Here is a 25,615-nt window from a genome sequence, read left to right on the forward strand (position 1 = left end):
TTTTACGCTGACTGTTTTTAGACGTTTCGTACGCAAAAATGCACTACAACACGTCCAGTAATACCCTGCTAAGGTCTAGGCCATTGTAATACTATTATACTTCAATCACAGAATAAATAATAGTACTAAGTACAGAAGACTCACTCTCTAACAAAACGCGTCTGTCACGATCAGCACAGATATGGCCGCTAGGTGGCGACAGCGCCACGAGCGGCTTATGGCAAACCCCAAAATTGGGGCCGAACGGATGTAGTTTTAGCTACCTGTAGCAAAGCGACGAAATCGCGGAGTGAGACACGCCTGCCTCAATGTAATTTATAGTATTTTTCAAATACGATGGCTACAGTGACACATGTAATTAAATAATTACAGGATTGTGACAGTGCACATTTGGAACGGTTTCTTACGAATCTCGATTAAATCTTCAAGGGCATATAATCGATTTTATCGGTGATGATTTATATTTCTAATTAAACATACCTTCACAATTGGACGCGACTGTAACGATTTGAAACGATGGCGTAATTGATTCAGTCGATAAGTAGAGTCAAACTATATTGCAATAGAGTTCAGTTTTATAATGAAACACAACGACATTAAAATTTACCTTTTTTATTCTTATAACATAATATTTGTGGTATTTGTGTCTATTATTATGAAATAATATTCTAAGCTACAAAGATACTTATTTACGATACGTATTTTTCGTACTTTTGGGATTCAATTTTTTTTGTAATAATGAATTGGTTTCAAACGTCAATGGCATGGAATGAAATAAAAATCAAATGTTACCATACCCATCGTCTTTGAAAAAAATTTCAATTGTAACCAAGATTCATTTCTTTTATTTCGTTGGATTTCAAAACAAGAGAAAATCAATTACATTTCCTTTCCTACATTTCTTATTAAACTGCCAATATACAGGCTGGCTAAAAAATAACTGCATTCCCGTTGCCAGGGAGGTTTTGGGATTATACTTACTGAGCAACTTTTACAACGCGATTTCTGGGTTGGTCCCATAGAAAAAGTTGCTCAGTATAATCCCAAAACCTCCCTGGCAACAGGAATGCAGTAATTTTTTAGGCATCCTGTATATGTATGGCAAGCTTTAATAGGGCGCCGGTAAAAGTAAAAAGTAACTCACCACCAATCTATTAGTGACCTTGGCGGCGACCATCCCAAAGGCGAGTATGTAGAGCGCGGGGTGGTTCTCGTAGACGTGCGACTCGGACTTCTGGAAGATGATGAAGGCCGGCACCACCACCAGCGAGAACGGGATCACGGGCGACAGGATGCTCGTGCCCTGGGGGGGTGGCAGAGGTGTACCGTGGCCTTTGGAGGGGGGAGGGGGACGACGTAAAACTGAGGTGATCATCTTTCACAGATCTTTACCAAAAATACTTAGAATTGGAGCACGAACGCTTACATATCAGTTGTATAAGGCTTTGAAATATATTTAATCTTCATTTTAACCAAGTACACAGATGTATACCTGCAGGGCGTTTTGTGAACAACTAGCCATATCGTGCGAGGAGATTATATAGGCCATACTGATCAACTTTTTCTATGGGACCCAGAAATTCCAAAAAAAATTTGGCCTTCCCATAGAAAACGTCGACATCCACTCGACCAAAATGTATGAAACGGCCAAAAAAATTTTTGTGATTTCAGATTTGGTCCGATTGAAAAAGTTGTTCAGTATGGCCTATAGAATCACCTCGCACAATATGGCCAGTTGTACAAAAAACGCCCTGTATACACTACGTGTAACTTTAAAGTTACTATAAATTACATCCTATTTCACTTACAATTTAAAATGCAATACATAATTAATTATGAAAACTGTTCGCACCTGGGAAAGATTTATCAGCTCCAATATTACGTCAAATTTAATCAAGAAATTAAAAACTGATAGCAACTTTAAAATCAGGGGATTTATAAAATAACTTATATCTAATAAAACCATGCATTAATAAACAAAATCATGCGATTAGAAGCAATGGCGACGGCGAGATGAGTAAGCGGGACAACGTTATTGACGACTACACAACATACTATATTCTAAGAACCATGGTTATATTTATATGATTGCTATGATAACTACGAGTAGATACACTAACAACCTACTCATACATATCTAGAAAGAAACTAGCTTATTGTACGAATTTGTCAATGATTACTTACAGATATTATAGGGGTCTACCCTCTGAGTAGGTACGAGTATAAAATAGAATCACAAAATCGCGAAACAATCAGCTTTCAATAATTTTCTAAATTTTTTGTTGGTTTTGTAGATTAAGTATGTCATTCAAAATAAAATGCACGTTTGCCTCAAAAATAGAATAAATAAGCTCGTAAATTTATTTAACTATGGTAACAGGCTTTCCAACTCGAATTCATGCAATGTTAGGGCGAATTGTCAAAACCGTAATCAAAATAATATAACCATGGATCCTAACCAAATTGTACAGCAGGAGTAGCAAAATCAATGGAAAACTCGTGCCATGAATATACCTATAGCATTTTCCCTATTATTTACGCATTTTGATAGTAGCTTCTCAATTTAAGCATTCGTAACAGGGTGTATAAAATGCATTAAATGAAATCTTCACGGCACGATTTTTATCTTGATTTTATCAGACCTCTCCAACCTCGGCCCCCAACCGAAGCCCCAACCCGACCTGACACACACACACACATGAACACAGCACAAACTACAACTAGCCTCGATCTTCGCGCGGCAACAGAGACGAGACATTAATTCAGACTGCTAATCTTCAGACATAGTTGCATCCATTGTAATTGTATTAGTATATAAGTTAGTTTATAGGTATTTATTGTAATGTGATTGATTGTAAAAGTAAATTCTTTATTAAATGTCATCACTTTGGCTGGGTCCACCTATTGTATATGGCGCTGTTATCACTTTGATTCATTCAACGCTACATAAAATGCTATATTAAAAGAGTTTTAATAGATGACGTTTCATTAAAGGCCCACTGATTAACAGTGGGCCCCTTAAAAGACGGATACGGACAATGTGGAATCGGGACACCGTTTCCGGAAAACCGGATTTTGATGATTCTCGCCACGCAAGGTGCTAAAACATCAAAAGTTTTATGACCAAGACTTAAAAATGGTGTTTTTGTGTTTCATTACCTTAAAATCTGATCTTCCTGATACAAGTATTATTAACTTTATCAAAGTTTACAGATAGTTTTAAACTATTTGTATAAAATTGTAAAAATCTTAAAATGTGCAATCGATGAGAGCCTCAATATATTTATTGAACTAGTAATAATTCCCATCTTATCAGCCAATCACAGCACTGCACTACTGACAGTTACTGGCATTAAATCAATTTTGACAACTCAAGGAGAGTAACAGAGCTCTGATAGGTTTTAATGGAATCTAATTAAGATTTTGGCTATTATAATAAACGCAACTATGTACGTGGAGATAGCCACGGTTTTGTACGCACATGGCTTTTAGGCTTTGGTCTTCCGTTGACGCTGTGCGTACGTACAGCGTTCCTTTCTATAGTAATGTTGTCTTCCCATACAATGTGAAGCTCTACGCAGCGTACGCATCAATAAGATACCGAAGCTTAAGGCCTTGTCTCCTGTTGATACTGCCTGTTGCATACACTGTGTACGTGTATGTTGACGAGTGCCAAAGAGGCAGACTACAAATAAAAAAGTAAACATTTTTGAGCGTCATAGCGGTTGATTGGTAAAAGTAAGGTTAGAAAATACGAAAAGCTTTGTTCCGGAGATAAATTGGGTAATCATATCTTGGAAAGTTGTTGGAATATACTGTTACAAAAGCAAATGATTTACGTAATTACATATTATTCCTTGTCTTGTAGTCAGCGTCACTGGAAGACCAAGCCCGAATTATTCCTCGAATCTGGCGTTAGTAAACAAACTGTGCGCTGTTATGATCGTGTTAACAAGGCGTAGTGATTAGTCTTACTGCAACGGTGGAGCCGTTTTTCCCCACTCCGCCCCTCATAATGACATTAATGTATCCCAGTATGAGGTAGAGAGACATTAGGACGACCGCGATATTGGAGGCCAGACGCACGTCGAGACCCAGCGGTAACTGCGTCATGCGGCCAGGACAGAAACAAAATATAGAACATGCGTTAATTATTGGGCCTTTCCTGACTACTCGGTGCGGAATCGGAGGGTTTTCAGAAAAAAAATCCAATAACTTTATTCGAAAAACTATTTACTTCTGGGTACCTATTTCTACTCAGAATCACGAAGTCATTGATTCATAAAGAGTTTCCGAAGTTTTCCGTGCATTAGGTGTCAGTTTTGTGACATTCAATACAAAATGTACCTATGTAAAAAATAAAAATGCGTTGCAAAACTGACCTTTTTTAAACACTTTTTTTTGTCCCTTTTTAAGTCATCGGTCCTCGTGATTCTGAGTAAATAATAACCTAAGAGGTAAGCTAGTTTTTCGAAAATAATTAATGGTACCTTTTTTCTTAAAATGTCCGTCGACACAGTACGTACTATTTCATGATTAGCGCATTACTCATGATTACTGCATTAGCGCCAATCAGGTAGCAGTACTGATAACGTACTTTCCTTACTGCCAAGTCAGGTAGGTCCCTAGACTGTCGTCGGTACAATGTGCTGTCTTCACTCATTGTTCGCTTAAGCTCCTAATGAAATGGAGGTAAAGGATAGAAACAATATCCCGTGCACAGTGGTGTTTTTTCCAGTCACCGTGTTCAAAACAATGGTGATCGATTTTGCATGGAACCATCGCAGCGCCGTCATTGAATAACTCAGAGCATCTCAAGAGTCTTAAGACTGCTACTCTATATACAAATGTGCGTTTTTTCGAAAAGTTCTGCCTGTCGCTATATACCCTGCCATTGGTATGGCGAAAAAAAATGAACATTTTCGATTAAGTGATAAAAGAGATCATGCGATTATATAATGAGCTGAGACCTCTTATAGGTAGTAGCGACATCTGTGCTTCGGATCAACGCAACTTTATATACAGATTAGCAGTCTTCATTTCTTATTTGTCGCTGTAACAACCTGTATTTATATTATAAAATATCCCCTTTACATGATTTAGGTGTTTAAATGACTTGCAAAACATACGACCGTGTGTCCTGCCATGTTCATTGCGCTACATTTTCGGCCCCCATGACTTTTCCCAGTATATCTAATGTTTTTTGTACAGGGCTTGGTATGTACAATCAGGAATACTATTCGCTTAGCACCTATGCATACAAACTTCTATGTACCGTGTCTCTGCAGCTGACTGTACAAGGATTGCACCGAAACCACGCGGGCTACTAGTGTACATAAATATGTGTAGCTACAATATCTTAAAGGTACTTTACACGATAGCTACCCAAGCGCTCAGATTACATTATCGCTTACTTCTCTTGCGATCACGGCAAGGTTAAAGTAAACATTTCACCTTGGCGGAAGTTTTTTTTTTTAATTTACTCACAAAAGTGTTTTACTGCCACCGGAATGAAGGGGATTGTTATTTTGCGGGGTTGAGCTAACCTAATCGGTATATTACTTAACTAGCTAGAGCACTTATACAATTCCCATCGTATTTGTTTTAAGCATTTGTGGATAAAGAAAACAATACATAATAATAAAATATTGTATAGAAAACAAAGCGGAGTTTAGAGAGGTTGAAAAAATACTCCGTAATTATTCATTTAATTTTTGGTTCTGAATAATTAATTCGTCGTTAAACGACTGCGTCTTTTACTTATTTATGTAAAGTAAATGTCGTGCTTATTATTAAATATCTCGCAACATATCGTTTAACCTACTATTTATTAATTTAAAAATGTTTTGTGTAATATATCGAGTTAGGAAAGGTGAGAGCAAATTATAATTATATCTTATTTCACCGTACTTTATGGCCGAAAGTAGTAAACTTAGCGGTAGTTTTCTCGCGCACCAGGTTTCGGAGAGCCTAGTTCTCCACTGATAGTACTGAGCTGATGCTCAGAATCGAAGTTCACGTTGCCCGCGCGTCGTGTACCGTTAAATTAGTTTAGTGTTAGTTTTCTCAATAAACTTATCAATAATTTGTATTGTTTCCTTTATCCGCTATACACCGCACCCCCAACCCTCCCATCCCTGACCCTTACAGCGACGGTGGATCCGTTTTTCCCCGCGCCCCTCACGCGGAAGGTGGCAGCGAAGCCCAGCACAAAGTTGAGCTGCGCCAAGAAACACGCGCTGGTCACTACCAGCGCACACGGCACCGATGTATACGGGATCTGCGTCGACCAATCACATGATAATACGTCATCTTAGGGCTGATTTAGACGGCGAGCGAAATCGCATGCGATTTTAGTTACATTGCGGACTGTTGGTTACATTCAATTCAACCAACCGATCAAAACCCGCAATGTAATGAAACTCGCATGCGAGTTCTCGCATCGTGTAAATGAGACCTTACTGTCTAAACTGCCATTGGGAGGTAGGCTCTCATAGAGGGAATAAATAAATATGGAGTTTTGTTGTCTATTAGTATCATTGATGGGCACTGGCATCTGAAAAGAGGGCATGAGATTCAAATGATTCATGTTTAACGAATTGAGTTAAAAACTAAGTTCGGATTTTATTGTATGGTTTGTATTATTGCTGAAAACTGGGCATGTGAATAATTTTTTAACGCCAAATTTATGTTTAAGGTCAAATATATATGCAAACACAATCGAAGTTTGCGTTCATTTCTAAGATATTTCTGTGGCAGTTGCAGGAAAAATGTACGTCCTCCGGGGGGAATACTAAATAATTATGGGAGTCCAAATCGTTCACTAAATTAAATGTTACCACATGATAAGTGCAATTGCAAAGTTTATTTATATCCGTGTATCATTAGCGCCCTATAAGGTTACTTATATGACACTTACAGATATTGTAAAATCGCTTTCAATATAATTTTATTTAGTCACATACTATATTACTTGTGGATAGCCACAGATACCTAACCATGTAATTACTAGTGGTACGGTATTTGAATTACGTACTTTCATACTTTGTCGCAGTAACAATAATATGAGATCTCTTAGAGATTTTCGTATTGATTGTCACTGTGACAAGGTCCAAAGTGGTACAAAAATCAAATTCCTAGACTTTACCACAGTTTTCAGTTTCTCAATGAGTGAAGACCCACAATACAAGAAAGACGAGATCAAAACCGCCGATGGGTAATTATTATATAAATATTATAAATAACTAACACATGACATTTGAATACCAGAACCTACATATAACGAGTACTCAGGCATGCCACTACTTTTGACACGTGACAAAAACTGATGATAATGATGATACAGACGCAATTCGGTCATGTATCCGCAAAACAGATTCCGAAGCACATACGTTTAATTTTGATTGTAAAAGACAGATGTTGTCACGTTTCAAAACATACTTCTATTCAAAAGAAAATGTCTATGGAAAAAAGGCACTACTTTTCGTTTGAATAAAATGTACAGGCTAGCCTGCTATAGTGAAAATTCAAATTGTTACCTATCATCAAAAACAAACAGGATTAATTTGAACATTCGACATTTGAATTTTCCCTGTATTTTATACTTGCTCATGTTAAAAATCAAAACAGGAGCGCTAATAAACCAACTGTCGGACAAAATGAACGGGACATGCTATTAAAAAAACCCACATGATAAGAAGCGATGAACTATAATCTTAATCGACAAATAAAATAAGCGATTCCTAAGATGCCGTCTACACACAAAAAATATTAAAGTAAGGAATAATTAATATTAACTATGCCTCAGCATTAAACTAGATTATCACTAAACGTTACCGTTACAGATGTAGTGCATAATTATTTTCCTTCGTATTTTCACGGAAACGTACGAACGTGTCTTTCTATTTCAGTCAGTCTCGGTACAAAAAGTACTGAGGTTCATTGAAGTAGCATGACAAATACGAACGTTTCCGAGAAAATACGAAGAAAAACAATTATGCGCTACATCTGTACCATGTTTCGTGTGTAAGCGTCAATACTTTTACATACTAACGTAACTATCCTGCCTAGCTAATAGATTAAGTAAACCCAACGCATTCTCGACCTTAACTGGTTGGTGGCGTGGGAGATACATGACTATACAGGAACCATATTCTAGTGACAGTGTCCGTGACTGGTGTTACGGACGTCTGTTAGGGAGTGGACTAGCTGTCTATCTGTAAGAGAGTTCGTTTATCCATAACTGTCAGTTGCCCGTCCGAAGATCTATGCATCCGTATGTGAGTGAGTACAGATACAATATGCAACCGTATATGTGAACCCCTCTATTCTGTCAAGAGTTCGTTCAACAGTGTCTGTAAGCGCCGTTACCTGTGTTAGTTCTCCGTAATTGAATTCACTCGTCCGTATGTGAGTCTGTATATTTCAATCCGTTCGTCCATCCAAATAAGTCCGTGAGTGTCCGTAAATTAATCCATCCGTCTGTATGTCAGTCCATAAGTATATCCTTATTTTCTAAGCTAGTTCGTAAGTCCAAAAATGTCAGTCAGTTCGTTCATCCAAATGAAGTGTCCGAGTGTAGAAATTGTCCGTCTGTACCGTCCGTAACTGAATCCATCCATTCAGAGTCCATTTGTAAGCCGTCTTCTTAAGCGAGCTTTAGTCAGTCCATCTATTACGAATCATCTGTCTGACCGTCTGTTTACTTGCCTGAGAGGATTATATATTATCATAACCAAAAGTATAAGTTTTACTATAAGTAGTCGCAAGTTCAATGTATGCGTCAGCGTGGTTTTCGTGACCAGTGCCCTGTTGATCAAAAGCTTGCAACTTGTAATACGAGGGTTGCACTGAAAATGTCGGGAATAGAGAAAACTGTCGCATCTAGACAGTCAATCTTTATTTTAATGCATACTTAAACTCAAACTGACCACGCATATAAATTTTCTTTTGAAAGTAATCATTCTGTAATGCACACGGCTCATAATCCCAAAGTCCTTTTTGTATGGCGATTTTGGGGCCTTAGTGGTTTTGTATGAAATTCGTAAAGTAGCCAACGGAATTGAAGTTTTTTTTACATATATCTATATATAAAAGATTTTTTTACTGTTGTCATATGAATATTTAGGAATGTCGAAATCTGCCGATATGCAACTTTTTTGGCAGTCTTTTTAATTAACAACACAAATGCGATTTTAAATTTTGACGTCGCTTTGGAATGACATGCTTCTTTAAGATCACCCATGGGATAAAATGAAAGCGACTTTCATATATAATTTTAACTGCAAACGAGCGTACGATGAACTCTAGTTCATAAAAAAATAACAGAAGCCCATTGTAACTTTTATTTGTTCGCTGAGGGCATATTGAAAACCGTTTAAAAATGTGATCCGAAAAATCACTTGGCCAAAAATTCAAATAATGTTCGACATACAATTTTCAAATTGTCAGTAATTTTTAAATATAAATGACAACCAAATGGAATATACCTTAAAAGTTTTATAAAGAGTTACATTTTTATAAATTATATGCCTCATTCTATTATGTTATTTCTAAGTGTCCCATTCCCGAATATTTCAGTGCGACCCTCGTACATGTGGAAGTCCCTTTCTAACAAAAGCTGTCAAAAAGGGACTTTCACTTGTATTACAAGTTACAAGTTTCTGATAAACAGGGCACTGGTTGTGAGACTCGTGAGGTCATGTATCTCCCTGCGCTTGTCCGGAGTAGAGTGGAGGGTATGCTCACAGCGACGGTGGAGCCGTTCTTGCCGACGCCCCCGCGCAGGATGGCGGCGGCGAGCGCGGCCAGCGTGAGCGCCACGCCCGCCACCGCGCACAGCGCCAGGCTGTAGCGCAGCTCCACGCCGCCGCCGATCTGCACCACCACACCCGAGTCTCTCGAGTCACGAGTCACCGCTCACAGTGACCCCGCGCACCGCGCTCAGCGCGCGAGCACATCCACACTTCACGCACCAAGTCTTAGGACTCATTTAGGGCCAGTTGCACCAACCACATTTGACAGACTGATCAACGTCAGCCGGCGCCCCCCGGGACTTTACTATGAAACTTTCCATACATAAAAATTTTGCGAACTCTTTAACGATACGAACAGTTTGGTGCAACCGACCCTAAGGGTCCCTAAGGGACCCTAAGGGTATGGAAAGTTTCATAGTAAGGCGCCGGGGCGCGCCGGCCGACGTTGATCAGTCTGTCAAATGTGGTTGGTGCAACTGGTCCTTAGACTATGCGAGAACTCGCGTGTGAGTTTTATTACATTGCGGTTTTTGATCGGTCGGTTGAATTAGACGTAACCAACAGTCCGCAATGTAAGCAAAATCGCATGCGAGTTCGCGCGCCGTCTAAATCAGCCCTTAAGGGCCAGTTGCACCAACCGCAATCACTGATTAATGTCGTCAGAGATTCCAATTATTTTGTACTAGTTGTACCTACTTTGTTACTATATTATACCTACCTGTACCTACTTACTGTAAGGTAAAAGAAGTACTATGAAACTTCCCATACAATAAAAATGTAGGTACCGTACATTTTAAAGGTCACAGACGGCCTGGTGACCCTGGTGTGACCGACCCTTGTTAGGATCCTTCCTGGAATGTCTAAGCGAACCTACGATTCCTGGGACTTAGTGCGTGAACTGTGGGTATTTAACCGAGTAAGAACCGAGGCTCGGAACCGGCGTATTTCGAATTCACTCCAAACTTTATTTGTAAACGCGCACATTTTTATTTATTAACTGATTTGATCTGAATTGCAGAAATAATAAGTGTTCCGTAAACAAAGTTTTGTACGGAACACTAATAAAACTAAGTTTAGAAATTGTACCGCTATCCGAGCCTTTAGTCCAAACGCGTTCTCTTGAAACGTACGTTCTATGTGATTCATTTCGTAGACTCTAAGGATCCACTTTTATACATATGAAAAATCATTTTTTTACCCCTTGGAAAATCACAGACTATGTTGGTCTTTGGCCTAACTTGAAGGGTTCCTTTTACAAAACTTCAATGTTCTGAGACCTAAAGTACAAAAGGCTTCAGATGTGAGTAGGCATATCTCTTAATCTCAAAATAAACGCAGCTTTACCATTGGTTTACGACGTTAATTGTTTTAAGCTTATGATTTCATACAAAAATGTAACACTATTTGTAATCATATACATTTCTAACATTAAACGTTTATTCTAGGTTAATAATACATTGTTATAATAATTACTTGTTTAGATTTCATGAATACTTCTCACCCAAAGACATGTTATTTTAGGAGTATAAAAAAAGTATGTTGATCCTTGCTCACACGTTTAAAGATCATTTCAATACATTTTATGTCAATTATGTACGTCAGTTTCTGACACATCATGTATTAAGCAGGAAGGGGTATGAGAGAGATAATAAATTAATAATGTATTGTTAGCCGGTACTGTAGCACTTTCTGTGTGAAATGTTACATTTCACCTTTATTTCTATACCTATCGATTGTTACCTAAAAAATATTTCAGTCGTCTATGCTAATTGAGATCTATAAATTCATTAAGTGTTGCCTAACTTTTCATATAACACTTTTTCTACGGAGTCAGTTCATATTATTTTATACACACATATTAATTTAAGATACTTAAATACTTAAATACAATAATATATGTCTGCTTAGTCCGACTGCGTACGACAATCGTCGTGAACACAAATATTAACTGATCTCATGTGGGTATTTTTAAACTAACCCTATTTTGAATAGTTATTATAAATTAACATTTTCGACACACACTTTTGTACTATATTAAGTATCTATTTGATTTAATAAATGATTAAAAATTTTTGAAACAAAAAAAGGACATTTCACAGATCAAAAATCCAGTAATGACACTGATGACAATGAAACTGAGTGAGGTTGTCAGCATCTATTAATGTCCTAATTTTTATTCCTAAAAAAATAATTGCCAGATATAACATTACCATCGCTACCTTGTCATGGGCTCAGGGGTTTTCTCATGTATGGCTGAAGGCGGACATACGATTTTATTTTTAAAAATCACCCCCATCATTTTGTTCTACCGCCATTTACATGGATGTCATCCTCGCAAGCGGAGAAGTGGGTATAATAGTGACTTTATATTGCTATACCCTTTTATTCCTGATTCATATCATATAGTAAGTAATTAACTTTTTACTAAGGATTTTTTTAGAAAAACAATGGTCGATATAAAAAGTAAAGTTACATCCAGCGACAATATGAAGGTAAATGTCTAACACGAAGGAACAACGTTCGAGTGCATAATGGAAAGAGATGGAGGAAAAGATCATGAACTTGTTTGTTCGCTGTTTCATGTTGACAATTTGACTCTATTAGATGCTTCGAGACGTCTTAGTTACCTACTTGTGAGACAGTTATCTAAATTCGCATATAAGTTATAGTCTAGACTGAACCGATAGAATGCATGAACAGTGTAAACAAATCAAGTTAGGTACCTTCATTATATCGTAATTTCCACTATTTCAAATATTACGCGATGATTAATTTATTACTTACCTACATAAAAAAAACACATTACGAAAATAGGTCAAAGTGAATTCGATATGCTTGAACCTCATTTATTCTGGTTAGGAATAAACGCAAAAAGAGGGTCAAAACTTATGTTAGGTATTGCTGACCTATTATTTATTTATTTATCGTATGGCTTCGTTACATGTCACTGGATACAAAAATTGCTGACCTATGTAATTCCGTCATATTGCTTACCTATTTTAATCTTTCTATCGGTCCAGACCTATACTCAGCGAGTGGTGTCACAAACTATTTTTAAACTCTTCATATCGCAACATTTTCTTATATCAAATAAGCTGTCATTTCATTCCATCATAATCTTATTGCCAGGTAAGTAAATTTTTTTCAATGTTAGTTGTATTCGGGTATAGTAATTTCCTAATTACGAATTTACCCGAAATTTTGAAATGCTTTTGACCCGAATACACCGTTTTTTGTGACACCACGAGCTGACTATTTACCAACATTCAAGATAGGGAGTGCTCCCGGTACTGGTTTTCTATACAAATACAGTACCGGAACCGGGAATTCCCGGTTCTCGCCATACAAACTCAGTACCGGGAATGCTCCCTAATTCAAGAACAGGTGTAATCCGAGAGCCATGGAACGCACGCTCGACGCTAAGGTCGACCTGCGCCAATCTGGCGGCCGGCGTCAGAGTCTAGCCTGTGTTCCGTGACCGACGCGTGAGTGACGTTAGAGTGACGTTAGATCAAAGATGTCACATTACCTGCGTCGACCAGAAGCGGGCGCCGAGCGTGGCGGACACTAGGTGGATGGCGATGATGGAGTACTGCGCCTCCGTGACGTCGACGCGGCCCATACGCAGAGTGCCCGTCACGTACGCCTGCCAGTGCGCGCAGTAGAACAACGTCATTGCGCAGAAGCACTGGAATAATCATAATCGTCATTTATTAATTAAAAAAAATACATGTCAAATGTAGGTATTACGTAATATTATTCTATTCTATTACCTATCTATTTTCTTGGAAATATGTCGAGTTAGTTTTTCTTTAACCCTTTGGACTCTAAAAACGACTAAGGTCATCGTGAGCAAAGTAAGGGAGCCTTTTTAATTGCAAAAACATGCAGATAGGTGGCGTTACTACTGTTGCCTTTTTGATTTTGATAATGTGGCAACATCATCATAAAAGCCAAACTTCCTATGAAGATAAACATGGCGGGATTAAGGACAATACGTGGCTATGTCAGAAATTTAATGGGCCATATTATGTACTGTAAAACGTACAATAACCGTGCGAAAAGGCAATTCGTAACGAGTGGCGACAAATTGAAACACGACCGAAGGGAGTATTGTACATACAACGTTTTACAGTACATATGGCCCATTATTATTTTTTTCGTATATTTCGCACTTGTATCGTAATACCTACGTAATCTAGACCATAACAACCGCCATACAAATAGGTAATTCCGGTTTTGGTAATAACCAAACACTGACTAATACATTTGGCCGCCAGCCAGGCAAGTTTCCGAAGCACAGTGACTGTATTCCAAGCAGTCTTTTGTTTGATTTATAGGTTTTTTTAGGTTCGTTTTAGGGCCTATTTAAACATGTATTAGTGTTATTAGTGCGAGGTCATACATTTGCTTCTAAACGTAAGTAGAAAATGGACCTAGCACTAAAAACGTGGTCTAGATAGGTATTGATTATGAAAAGTCTAATATACTTATTCGCGTGAAGCGTCCTATTCGTCCAGCCACAAGGTGGCAGACAGTGCAGCGTGCCATAATTAATGCTCTCGTGCTGCCATGTAAGTGAAATTTATAGTACTATACTAAAGGTTCCGTCACACAGGCGCGTTTTCCGGACCGGGCGTGAGCGTTTTATATGTAAAAGCGGCACGCCCCGCTCACGCCCCACTCGGAAAACGCGCCTGTGTGACGAAGCCTTTATATTAGTATCTACTTATTAAAATATATAAGGTTTACAAAGGGTCAGTCAAGAACGTGCTGTTAGTTTAGAATTTTATGTGCGTGGTTACTAACACTGAGGTAACTCCCGCGTTATTTGAGTTAAAATGCTGGTTGATGCCGTTTACACCGCGGCACTGGCATCTGTGCTTGGCACTTGGCACCAAGCCGCTGAGAAATTTCCAAAAGCGCTGTATTGTGTAACGATCATGCTTGCTAAACTGTCTTGAAAATACGCTGATATTATTTTGTCCAAATCCCTTGTAAAGTAGCTTAGGGGTTTAGTTTATTGATTGGGTATTTCACGTTTTAATCCATTGAGCGCTTATCACAACACGTTGTCGCTGTGCTGTGCTCTATGAAGCATTTTCGCTACATACCGGGAAATGTTATATAGCGATGAATATGTTAAGAAAAGACTAGCTTACGATTACATAACTTTCTATCTTATACTAATACTGGAGTCAGTTACGGATCGCTGCCATATATGACCCAAAATTTTTTTATTAAGCTATGAGCTTCATCACATATGATCTCTGAGTAATTCTAAGCATTTCTAGCCTCGGAGGCGATAAGAAGCGTGCGTCTAGTCGAGGAGGGCGGGGTACAAAGATGGCCGAAACCCGTCATCATTCAAAAAAATCTGTTCTAGTCTTGGTGGCTACTAGGGCAAGTTTGGTATCATTTTCGTATAAACCGAAGACGTAGAATTCATTGCTGATATTTGTTTTTTTCAGTTTCATAGTAATTTTGCAAGAAAAACGTAAAAAGATAAAAATTTGGGATGGAGGTTTTTGATTTGAGAGCTAATAACTTTTGTATAGTGGCCAAAAGTATCATACAAAAAATACTATAATAAAGCGCAATTCATGAAGCTTCTAAACATATACATGTTTAGTAATATCCTACTGCAAAAAGTGACGTTATTAAATGACCGCAGCGCGGGTAGTTGGACTCTCGCTAGGCGGCGTTTATCTTACAAAATGGTCGAGTACGAGTATCTACGTAGGTAACTATGCTTACTTTACTAGATTTTATGATGACGAATAAAATGCTTTCTGTATATTTAATGTCCGCAGTTTCCAATACACAGGCATAATTCTGGTATAGGTTAAAAAAAATAGACACAGGTATCCCCATGTCTAAAGAGGAGGGCGGCTCGCTTAACAAATAAGATCATGTACAACCGCAATTTCAGGTTGGGTTAGGTTAGGTTCGTTAGTTACCTTTTATCCCTCAGAGCAGAAAATAGAAGCCCCGCGAGGCGGGGCTTCGTTGGTTTGTCACCAAGTCATACTTGCATAACCTATATTAGTATGACAAATATACATAGCATAGATGTTATGATTTCTAAATGTAAGCTCTCCGCATAATAGTTATTTGTTTTACAAGGGGGCAAAGTTGTTGTTTAACCGCTCGTGCTAATATTGATACCCGGTCAAGCGAAATATTTCAAAATTGAACCACAAGCGTAGTGAGTGGTTCGAAAAATGGAATCTTGAGCGTTGTAAGGGTTTCAAAGAACGAGGGTTAAACAAAATTTGCCGCCGAGTGAAACACAGAATTTTTCACCACACCAACCTGAAGCAAATATTAAATGTAAAATATCAAACAAAATCAAACCAAATCAAATCCAAATGAATGTTATGTGCAGGTTGAAGTTATTTATTAAAAACAACAAGTAAGTACCTATAAAATTACTTAAAGTGAGTTATAGCATGAAAATTATCGTGAAAATAAATATTTTGCCTCTTCCTAAGTAGTACAATTTCTCTCATAAATAATCATAAAAATGTTTTAATATTATCAGCAAAAATAAGAGCGCTATTTTATTAGAATAATTTCATTTATAATAGTTATTTCTCGGACCCAATATTGGACCCGGGTATATCCTTAAACTACGTTCAAAAGAGAGGTATGGGCACTCTAAATGTCATCTCACTTTGTGTGGTAGGGCACAGCACAGCGGATGTCATTCCAGATCTATCCGAGCAGAGACTCACCTTAAGGGGCCCACTGATTATCAGTCCGCCGGACGATATCGGCCGGTCAGTTGTTCGGAGTTGTCAAATTTTTGTTCTAACCGACAGGCCGATACCGTCCGGCGGCCTGTTAGTCAGTGGTCGGCTTTACAGAAAACACCGGTCAAATAACACTAGGCCCCACTCAAATCGTTGCAAGTGCATTAAAATTAAAGTGCTTAAAATTATGTCTGTATGATGAATTATGTCTGGATGAAAGTATTTTATTCGTCATCATAAAATCTAGCAAAGTAAGCATACCTACGTAGATACTCGTACTCGATCATTTTGTAAGATAAACGACGGACCGCAAGATAAACGAAAGTCCAACTACCCGCACTGCGGTCATTTAATAATTTTTTCAGCATCTTTTTGCAGTAGGATATTACTCAACGTGTATATGTTTAGAATCTGCATGAATTACGCTTTATTATAGTATTTTTTATATGATATTTTTGGCCACTATACAAAAGTTATTAGCTCTCAAAGCAAATATCTCCATCCTAAATTTTCATCTTTTTACGTTTTTCTTGTAAAATTACTATTAAGCTGAAAAAAACAAATATCAGCAATGAATTCTACGTCTCCGGTTTATACGAAAATGATACCAAACTTGCCCTAGTAGCCACCAGGACCAGAACAGATTTTTTTGAATGATGACGGGTGGCGGCCATCTTTGTACCCCCCCTCCCCTTATTGCCTCCCAGGCTTGAAATGCTTAGAATCGATGCAAAGATCATATGTGATAAAGCTCATAGCTTAATAAACATTTTTTGGGTCAACTTCATAACTGACTCCGCTATAATAATATTGTCGTATCCGGCAACTGGAGCCTTGTCCCGCTGCTGGCGGCACCCTAGGTTGGGTTTTTATAATATGTTTATATGTATTTTGTATTATTATTGTATAACTTTTTGTATTTTACTTTTATATCCATATTATGAAAACCTGGCCTAAGATGAAAGATAAATGAAGAAACAAGACCGAAGTGATCCCATACGTGTTCCGTAAACAAAGTTTTGTACGGAACACTAAAAATCACATTATAGTATGTATTATTATGTGGACGTAAATCTTTATTATCTAAATTTATATTACATTCACGGCTGTGTGGAATTTTCTTTAATAGGTACTATAAACTTTTTACTACCCGTTAACTGCTCACATTCGCATTTTAGCGATTTCACTGCCTGTTATTATATAATTCTAATGGTATCCTTGCCAATTCACAGTACAATTTTATGTAACATTTTTGTATAGATACTAGAGTTTAAAAAGATAAACTTTTAACATACCTATTGTTTATTGCCCTAATGTATTTTAAACACTTTTATTAGATTCCTTGTGTCATAAGTCTATTAACGGTATGTGGAAATGTCCAGCAACAATTAATAAATTTTTGTGTTTTTTGTGTAATGGTACGGAACCCTTTGTGCGCGAGTCCGGTTTTTAAGTTTGTAGCGTCCTTGGGTGCCAAGGGCTTAAGGACATGAAATGTCTAGACAGCCAGTATATTTATAGCTATCGAGGGCACGAAACATTCCAAATTAGGCTTTCAACGGTTTTCAAGTTTCAGTAGTTTCTGAAAGTACTTTATCGAAAGTTCCTAGTTAATAGCTAGTCAATGAATCGTATCAACAAATACGCGACCTTCGGGTTCCCGTGTGTACGTAAGTCATTGACATAGATATCTAGCTTTACGGGCAATAATAATGAGGCATGACAGGGGCCAGTACCTACAGCGGTGTGAAACCGCCACAACGCGATTGGTTGATGAGTTAGCATCACGCGCGCGATTGGTTGATGAGTTCACATCACGCGCGCGATTGGTCGATTAGTTCGCATCACGCGCGCTAATCGTCGCAACTAATAGAACAGTTGCGTTAGACTGCATGATTGGCTCGAATTTGTGAGTGACACCGCTGAACTAATACCATTTTTAGTGCCCATAAGGCCAGTCACGTCAAAGACGTAAGTTCTTTATAGGTCGACGAAAATTACGACCAGGGGGCCGATTTTTGAAATTCGACTACTCGATTTCGTGTATTTCGTTAAATAATATCTCTACTACTAGACGTTTAAATTCTACTAATAGAATTGAAATCAAGTGGCCAATACCACTAGATTCCAAATTTCGATCGCTCGTATTTCAAAAATTTGCATTTCGCCGTTTTCCACCGATTTTCGAGTGACGAAATCGAGCGATCGTAATTCAAAAATCGGCCCCCAGAGAGATTATCTGATATGTTACAAAATAATAAAAATAGTGTGATCTTATTATCAATACCCACTTTTCCTAAACCCACACTTGTATTTTAATGCCTATCATTATGTAGCAGTCACATAAACTAAAGGAATTGTCCATAAGTTTTGCGGGTGTTATTGCCGTCACCGCGTGGGTGAATAAAGGTCAAAGGTCACGTGCGAATGAATGAAACAGGCTGGTCGTGGCCTTGCTACCGTTCGAATTACGAACTTGTGAAAATGAATTAAGTGTAGATTACTAGATGTCGCGTTTTAGTAAACACAGTTGAAAATTTAAGCATGCGTAGCCATCGAAGTATGTTGAAGTATGAAATAAATAATCGGCCAAGAGCATGTCGGGCCATGCTCAGTGTATGGTTTCGTAGTTACCATTCTGTCAAAATAGGCGAAACGGGGGCTATTAGTAAGTATCAAAAGGGAATTCCTTTGCAGCGCTTTGTACATTACGTTTTTTTACTAAGAGAAGATTTTTTGCAATAACTCACAAACGACTAGAGACCGATCATGTTCGCTGTAGTTTTCAGTGAAATAATTTATTAAGCTCTTGTTTCACAATTTTTTTCATATTTTTTGGACTCGTGGTTCAAGAGTTAGAGGGGGGACACATATTTTTATTTATTTCGGAGCGCATATTTCCGAAAATATTAACTATATCAAAAAATGGTTATAGGAGACCCTTATTCATTTTGAAAGACCTATCCAACGATACCCCACACTATCGGGATAAAGTAAAACAAAAATCGAAAAAAAAATTGTATGTGAGGTACCCTAAAAAAATTTTTTGTACTTTTATTTTACCGTTTTGTCGTAATGCATGATTTATGTCATCATCATCTCAGCCTATATACGTCCCACTGCTGGGCACAGGCCTCCTCTCGAGCGCAAGAGGGATGATTTATGTATCCATGCCAAATTGCAGCTTTCTATAGTTCGTTTTTTTTAGCATTAGAAAGAACTCCACAGAAGCAAGCGTGCAGTTTTTATCAGGCTCTTTAATTGTTAATAATTATTGAATTATCTAATGTAGCATGGTCAATACATATAATTTACTTCAAATTATTACCGCTAAAACTGCCGGATTTGGAACCACAAGCTTACTTCTGCGAAGTTCTTTCTAATGCTAAAAAAAACGGACTGTAGCACTAACGATCACGGAGCAAAGCCTCCGACGAACAGACAGACAGACCTGGCGAAACTATAAGGGTTTCTTGACTGAAACGGATGAATTAGAAAGAGTCATTAGTTGTGCGTGTGTAATAGGTACGTATTAATCACAATTAATACACGCGCTCAACAAATTACTATAATCACAAAACAGATAAGTACAGAAGTCAATCACATGTATGTACTTTACTTTTCATACCTACGCTCGGCGGTCGCTCTAGGGTTGCGATTGTTGCGAACTATGCATGACTTATGCACAAAAAACTATCGTGGTAGTGGCACTCGTATCTATCGTATCGTATCTGGTATCTAGTTGTTTGATTTATTGTTGAGGATGAAACGGGAAGAATGGAAATATAAATTAATAATAACATTAATAACTCAAATAGCTATTTTAATTTTAAATGTCATTGTTATATTACAAATTTGCCACAGAAAATATCTTGCGATGATTTCGAGATTGGCGAAATGCACGATTATTATATTTTAAAGTGTAATAAATTCGCATTCTCATGTACAATGTAATAAATTCGCATACGCATTCTCTCTGAAACCACTGGTAGCTTAAAAAACAACAATTCACCGGTTAATGATGAATTTAAACAACCGTCCACTGTACAGTTATAATAACTTTTTGTTTTGTTTCTCCATTATTGCACAAAAAAGTTCACAGACGCGCGTCTCAAGCGGATAGCACTCGCGCTCGCACTGGTCCCAACTGGTCCGAGATATCGTGTCCGTGAGCAGTGTCTATGTGTGCGTTGCTCGAGCGCGCTTTGTATGTAGATTGATTTCTGTACCTATCTCTTTTGTGCTATAATGTAAATCTCTCTCTCTCACTCTTTCTTCAGCCATTCTCTAACCTTCAGGTGTAGGCCTCCTTCACTTTATGCCAGTCGTCAAGTTTCTGTGCGACCTGGAGCCACTTCTTCCCCGCAATTATTTTGATGTCGTCGTCTCAACGCATCTGGGGTCTACTCTGAGGACGCTCTTCCCCCCATGGTCGCCAAATTTACCAATCGCTATTTGGTGAAAGAAAACATCGCGAGGAAAGCGGATTGTTCCCAAAAAGTCTAGTTTCCCCTTTGGGTTACAAAGTCAGATGGCAGTCGCGCTCGAATATCGATTAGGTTGCCGAGATACCGGAGCGACGCTAGGAAGTTGATGATGTATCTCATCATCTTCCCTCCATGGCCACGGCTCACTTGGGCAGCCTAGGGTTGGGGATGGGGGTCTCATCACGTCATCATATGGGGGGACTAATTTACCTGAAAGAACATCCAGGTGGGGTACTCCCCCAAGTTGACGGCGGTGCAGGCGCCTAGCGCGATGAACACCGTGGAGATGGAGTCGCAGCCGTGGTCGAACAGCTCGCCCAGCGGCGACTGGCTGCCCGTGCGCCGCGCCTGCTTGCCGTCGATGGCGTCCAGGCTCTGGTACACGAACACGCCGAGCGCGCACAGCAGGCACGCCCACCGGGGCGGGTCTGTGCGCGCGTCTGGGCTATACCTGCAACACGGCAATGAATTCTATAGTAAAGGCTCATATAGACCAGCGGTCGGCACCATGCAGCCCGCGGGCCCCCTGGCTATTTTGTTTGTAATATTGTCTAACAACAATGTCTGATAAAGCCACACATACAGTGGAACCTGGATAATTGCAATCGCAAGGGACCGGCCAGTTTTTGTCAATTAACCAGGTTTTTCATTTAAGCAGGTCGTGTCAATTAACGATGTTCAAAAAATCGTTGTGTCAATTATAGAGGTTTTCATTAATAGAGGTTGCGTTCTGACAAATTTCTTTTATGGAGGTGCAAATAACCATTTAAAGTAGATTTACACGCTTACGTTCTGGGTTTCTGGTCTATATATTGCTTTTGTCTATACTTGCACTTTTACACTACATTAATTAGGTACCACTTTATTTTCTTATCATTTGGGTTTAAAAAATTCCCTTGAATTGTAGAAGAAAGTTTTATTAGAATGTAAAAAGCATACTTTGTTTTTTATTGATCAAAATTATTTCACCTACTACAGGCTGTGATCGATACCCAATAAATAAATTGAATTCTGGATGGAGATATAAATAAAATTATCATTGCTATTAAAATATTGTTTCTGCTGTCTACAACTACATTATTTCAATTACAGAGGCAATAAGTAAGACTCGTTTCAATTATAGAGGTAAAAACAAGAGCAAAAATAACGGATTTTTTTAGCACAGTGTCAATTATAGAGGTCTTAAGTTGCGATGTGGTCAATTACAGAGGCAAAATTACGAAAAGCACTAAAATCTAAATTGCAATTATAGAGGTTCCAAAATTTCAATTATAGAGGCCTTTTAGTCTCAAGGGACCGGGACCGCACTTTTGGTTGCAATTATTGAGGTTTTCCATTTATCCAGGTGCCAGTTAACCAGGTTTCACTGTATTAACAAAAGTGCGGCCCGCATCGAATTCCTGAACTACTATGTGGCCCTTGGCTGCTAAAAGATTGCAGAGCTCGCATGCGAGTTTCATTTTCATTACAATGCGGTATTTGATTGGTCAGCTGAATTGGATGTAATCAATAGTCCTCAATGTAACTAAAATCGCATACGAGTTCGCGCGCCAGCTAAATAAACCCTAATTTAAATTGAACTTTTTAAGTTATTAGATGTAATGTTTAGTAAGGATGTGTCCCGAGTTTCTTGCTGGTCCCATATTGGCATACCCTCCTAAAATTTTGAAGGGATTCAAATCTTCTAGGGTCACAGGTGTAGGGTTAGAGGTGGCGTAGCTTTATTTAATTTTCATAAGCACACAATAAGTCAACACGAGAAATAAATTACCTATCTTTTAACTTTATGTAGTATTTAACTTCAAGCACCTATCACTAAGTTATATACCTTCTTTTAGTGAAATCAATATCTAATCCTGTTCTGATTTCATTTTATATTCTATTTACAAAGAAAACCTAACCGATTAAATAGTAATCAGATTTGATGCCTAATCAAATTGATATTTTTTTTGTAGATAAAATGTGACGTCCCACGGTCAAAGGTACCTTATGGCGGGTATGGAGTTATGCATACCCCAGTAATCTACAATAAATAAGCTATCGATAACACAAAAGATCAACCTCCTAAGTTGCGTAGTTACAGAGACATGATTTTTTGAAAATAATGTTGTGAAATGAGCAACTTTACGATAGAGAAGTTTTAAGTTTAGCCGCCTAAAAAACTATGTTCCTGAAGTAAGTTACATAGTTGACTACAAATAATAATACCTTATATATCTGAGATTAAAAAAACGTTGCGACTTGTTCTGTAATGCAAATAGAAACCTTTGATATCGACTGATTTATGTGTATACTAACCAGTCTCTTGAAAATAAAGTTTTATTTCATTTTCACGATTGATTGCAATGAGCTCTCAAGATTTAAATTTTATCTATTAGAAAACGACACTAAGAGACAGTTTAAGCAAAAAACAATACCGATTTAGAGGTGAAAATGTATTTTCTGACTTTTTTCATATAAAATCAGAAAATTGAATATTTTTACTTTTAATGTAACACACAGTCAATTTTTCTGAGCACATATGAAAGATATTCTGTCATTCAAATGAAATAAATCCTAAAACCCCAACTAAATACTATATTTAACCCCTTATGCCACTTTAAACTTACATAACAATAACAGTATTTGCTCCATACATTTACGAAAAGGTACCTTATGGAAATAAATCTAATAATACATCACTACAAAACATCAATCACATTGAAGCTTTTATCTTTTATGAATAGAAAATATTAATTTAAATTAAACTGCTACAAATTTAATTAGTTCTTCGTCATAATAATCTTAAAAAGGACCAATAATTTGTATGTAATGAAAAGGTACCTTGTGGTTAAGTTACATGATGAGGCATGATGATGATGGAACAGTTAGGATAAACTAATAATATTTTGGACTTCCGGTTTGACAGCTGACAGGGAAAGATCGTTGTTGCTTGCTCTCGAAATATTTTGCTAATCTTTCCGGAAAAAACAAGTGTTCCACCACAAAACCTTTTTACAAGTGTGAAATAAGTGTCCCGAGACCTAATTCGCGGAAAATCCAAGTGAATAAGTGTTGATTTCAAGCGAAAAGTGTCGAAATACGGGCTCGATATAACATACATATCCATAACTACAGATAGTCAACAGGAAACAGTGACATTTTTAAAAAACGATACGTTTGACGTCTGTCAAATAGAGCGACTAGTGTTGCCAGGCTATTAATAAATTTCCTACCATTAACCGAAGCGTTCCGTTTCACGGAAAAATGGATTCCCAGACGGAAATGTTTTTGCAGATCGTGAGACAAGAACTTAAAGCACAAACCACCATCTTAACCGCAACAATGGATGAAAAGCTAAAACCTCTTGCTGAAGAGAACAAAATACTTACAGATGAAGTTACAAAGCTTAAAACGAAAGTTCATAACCTAGAACGAGATATAAGGAAAAACAATATAATATTACATGGACTAGAGGAAACTGAGGAAAACAGCTCAGAATTAATGGAATTAGTCATAGAAACCCTGAACAGCGTAGGAAAAGGAACCAAAATCCACGAGTTTGACAAATGGGAAATAAGCGACGTTCGAAGACTTGGTAAAAAACAAGAACAGAAACGAAGACCTGTGCTAATGAAGCTTACCCTTGCCTGGAGAAAAATAGAGATCCTAAAAAATAATAAATATCTCCCTGAGAAGATATATGCTACCGAAGACTTCCCTAAGGATATACTGCAGATTAGGAAGGAGCTGAAACAAAAACAAAAGGAGGAACTAGAAAAAGGAAATATGGCCCTGCTAAAATACGATAGAATCATAATCAAAGGGAAAGAAAACCCAGACAAAAGCAAAGAAAAGAGGAAACGGTCACCATCAAATACACCAAGCAAACAAGCCCAGGAAGAGGAGATTATACAAAAGGCGCCCAATAAAATAAATAAAATAGATGCATTCGATAACATGCACCGCTCCCGTACAAACTCACAAAACGAAACAAGTAAACAATAGCAACGAACAAGCAGCAACCGCCGGAAGAAAACAAACTTAGACAACACAAATATATTAAATAACAATCTAACAGCTACAACAACAACAACTACAACAACAACAACTACAACAACTACCACACCATTCCCCAAGCCGGCTGGTCACCGTGGGGAAATAGACCACCACCCTCACCCTTCATCCAAGGAAAAACAAAAGTTAAAAATCTGCACCTACAATGTGAGATCACTCTCCACCACAGAGCGACTGATAGAACTACTCCAAGCAATCAAGAACATAGACTTCGACATAATTGGACTTAGTGAAGTCAGAAAAATTGGTAACAAGATTGAAGAGCTACAAGAATACATTTTCTGCTACATAGGAGAAACCTGCGGCCACCACGGCGTAGGATTTTTAGTTAAAAAAATATACAAACAAAACATTATCAGCTTTGACGGACTGTCAGAAAGAGTAGCAACATTACAACTAAAGTTTGGAGACAAAGTTATAACTCTAATACAAGCATACGCCCCTACCATACAAGCTAGTGAGGAGGAAATGTGCACATTTTACGACGATCTACGAAAGGCACAATACTCACAAAGGCAAACAGTTATAGTAATGGGCGACTTTAATGCCAAAATAGGGCAAC

General features: G+C 37.9%; 1 protein-coding gene across 6 annotated transcripts in view; it reads right to left on the reverse strand.

The window, feature by feature from the left end:
- Positions 1-25,615, reverse strand: part of LOC134666510 (cholinephosphotransferase 1) — a 49,128-nt gene that overhangs the window by 16,954 nt on the left and 6,559 nt on the right. For 3 of the 6 annotated variants that reach the window (XR_010098515.1, XM_063523695.1, XM_063523692.1), the window contains exons 2-5: positions 21,208-21,448; positions 13,285-13,443; positions 6,149-6,280; positions 1,145-1,303 (exon numbers count right to left, since the gene is read on the reverse strand). Coding sequence is in view for 5 of the 6 variants with exons in the window: in XM_063523695.1 (XP_063379765.1) it covers positions 1,145-1,303; positions 6,149-6,280; positions 13,285-13,443; positions 21,208-21,448 (691 nt within the window). In the remaining variant the exon portion in view is untranslated. Of the gene's footprint in view, positions 1-1,144; positions 1,304-3,975; positions 4,105-6,148; positions 6,281-9,747; positions 9,877-13,284; positions 13,444-21,207; positions 21,449-25,615 lie in introns of all 6 variants that reach the window. The other 3 variants (XM_063523694.1, XM_063523693.1, XM_063523696.1) reach the window with 3 other exon arrangements.

This window comes from Cydia fagiglandana, chromosome 8 (genome assembly GCF_963556715.1).
Source record: "Cydia fagiglandana chromosome 8, ilCydFagi1.1, whole genome shotgun sequence".
Lineage (NCBI taxonomy): Eukaryota > Metazoa > Arthropoda > Insecta > Lepidoptera > Tortricidae > Cydia > Cydia fagiglandana.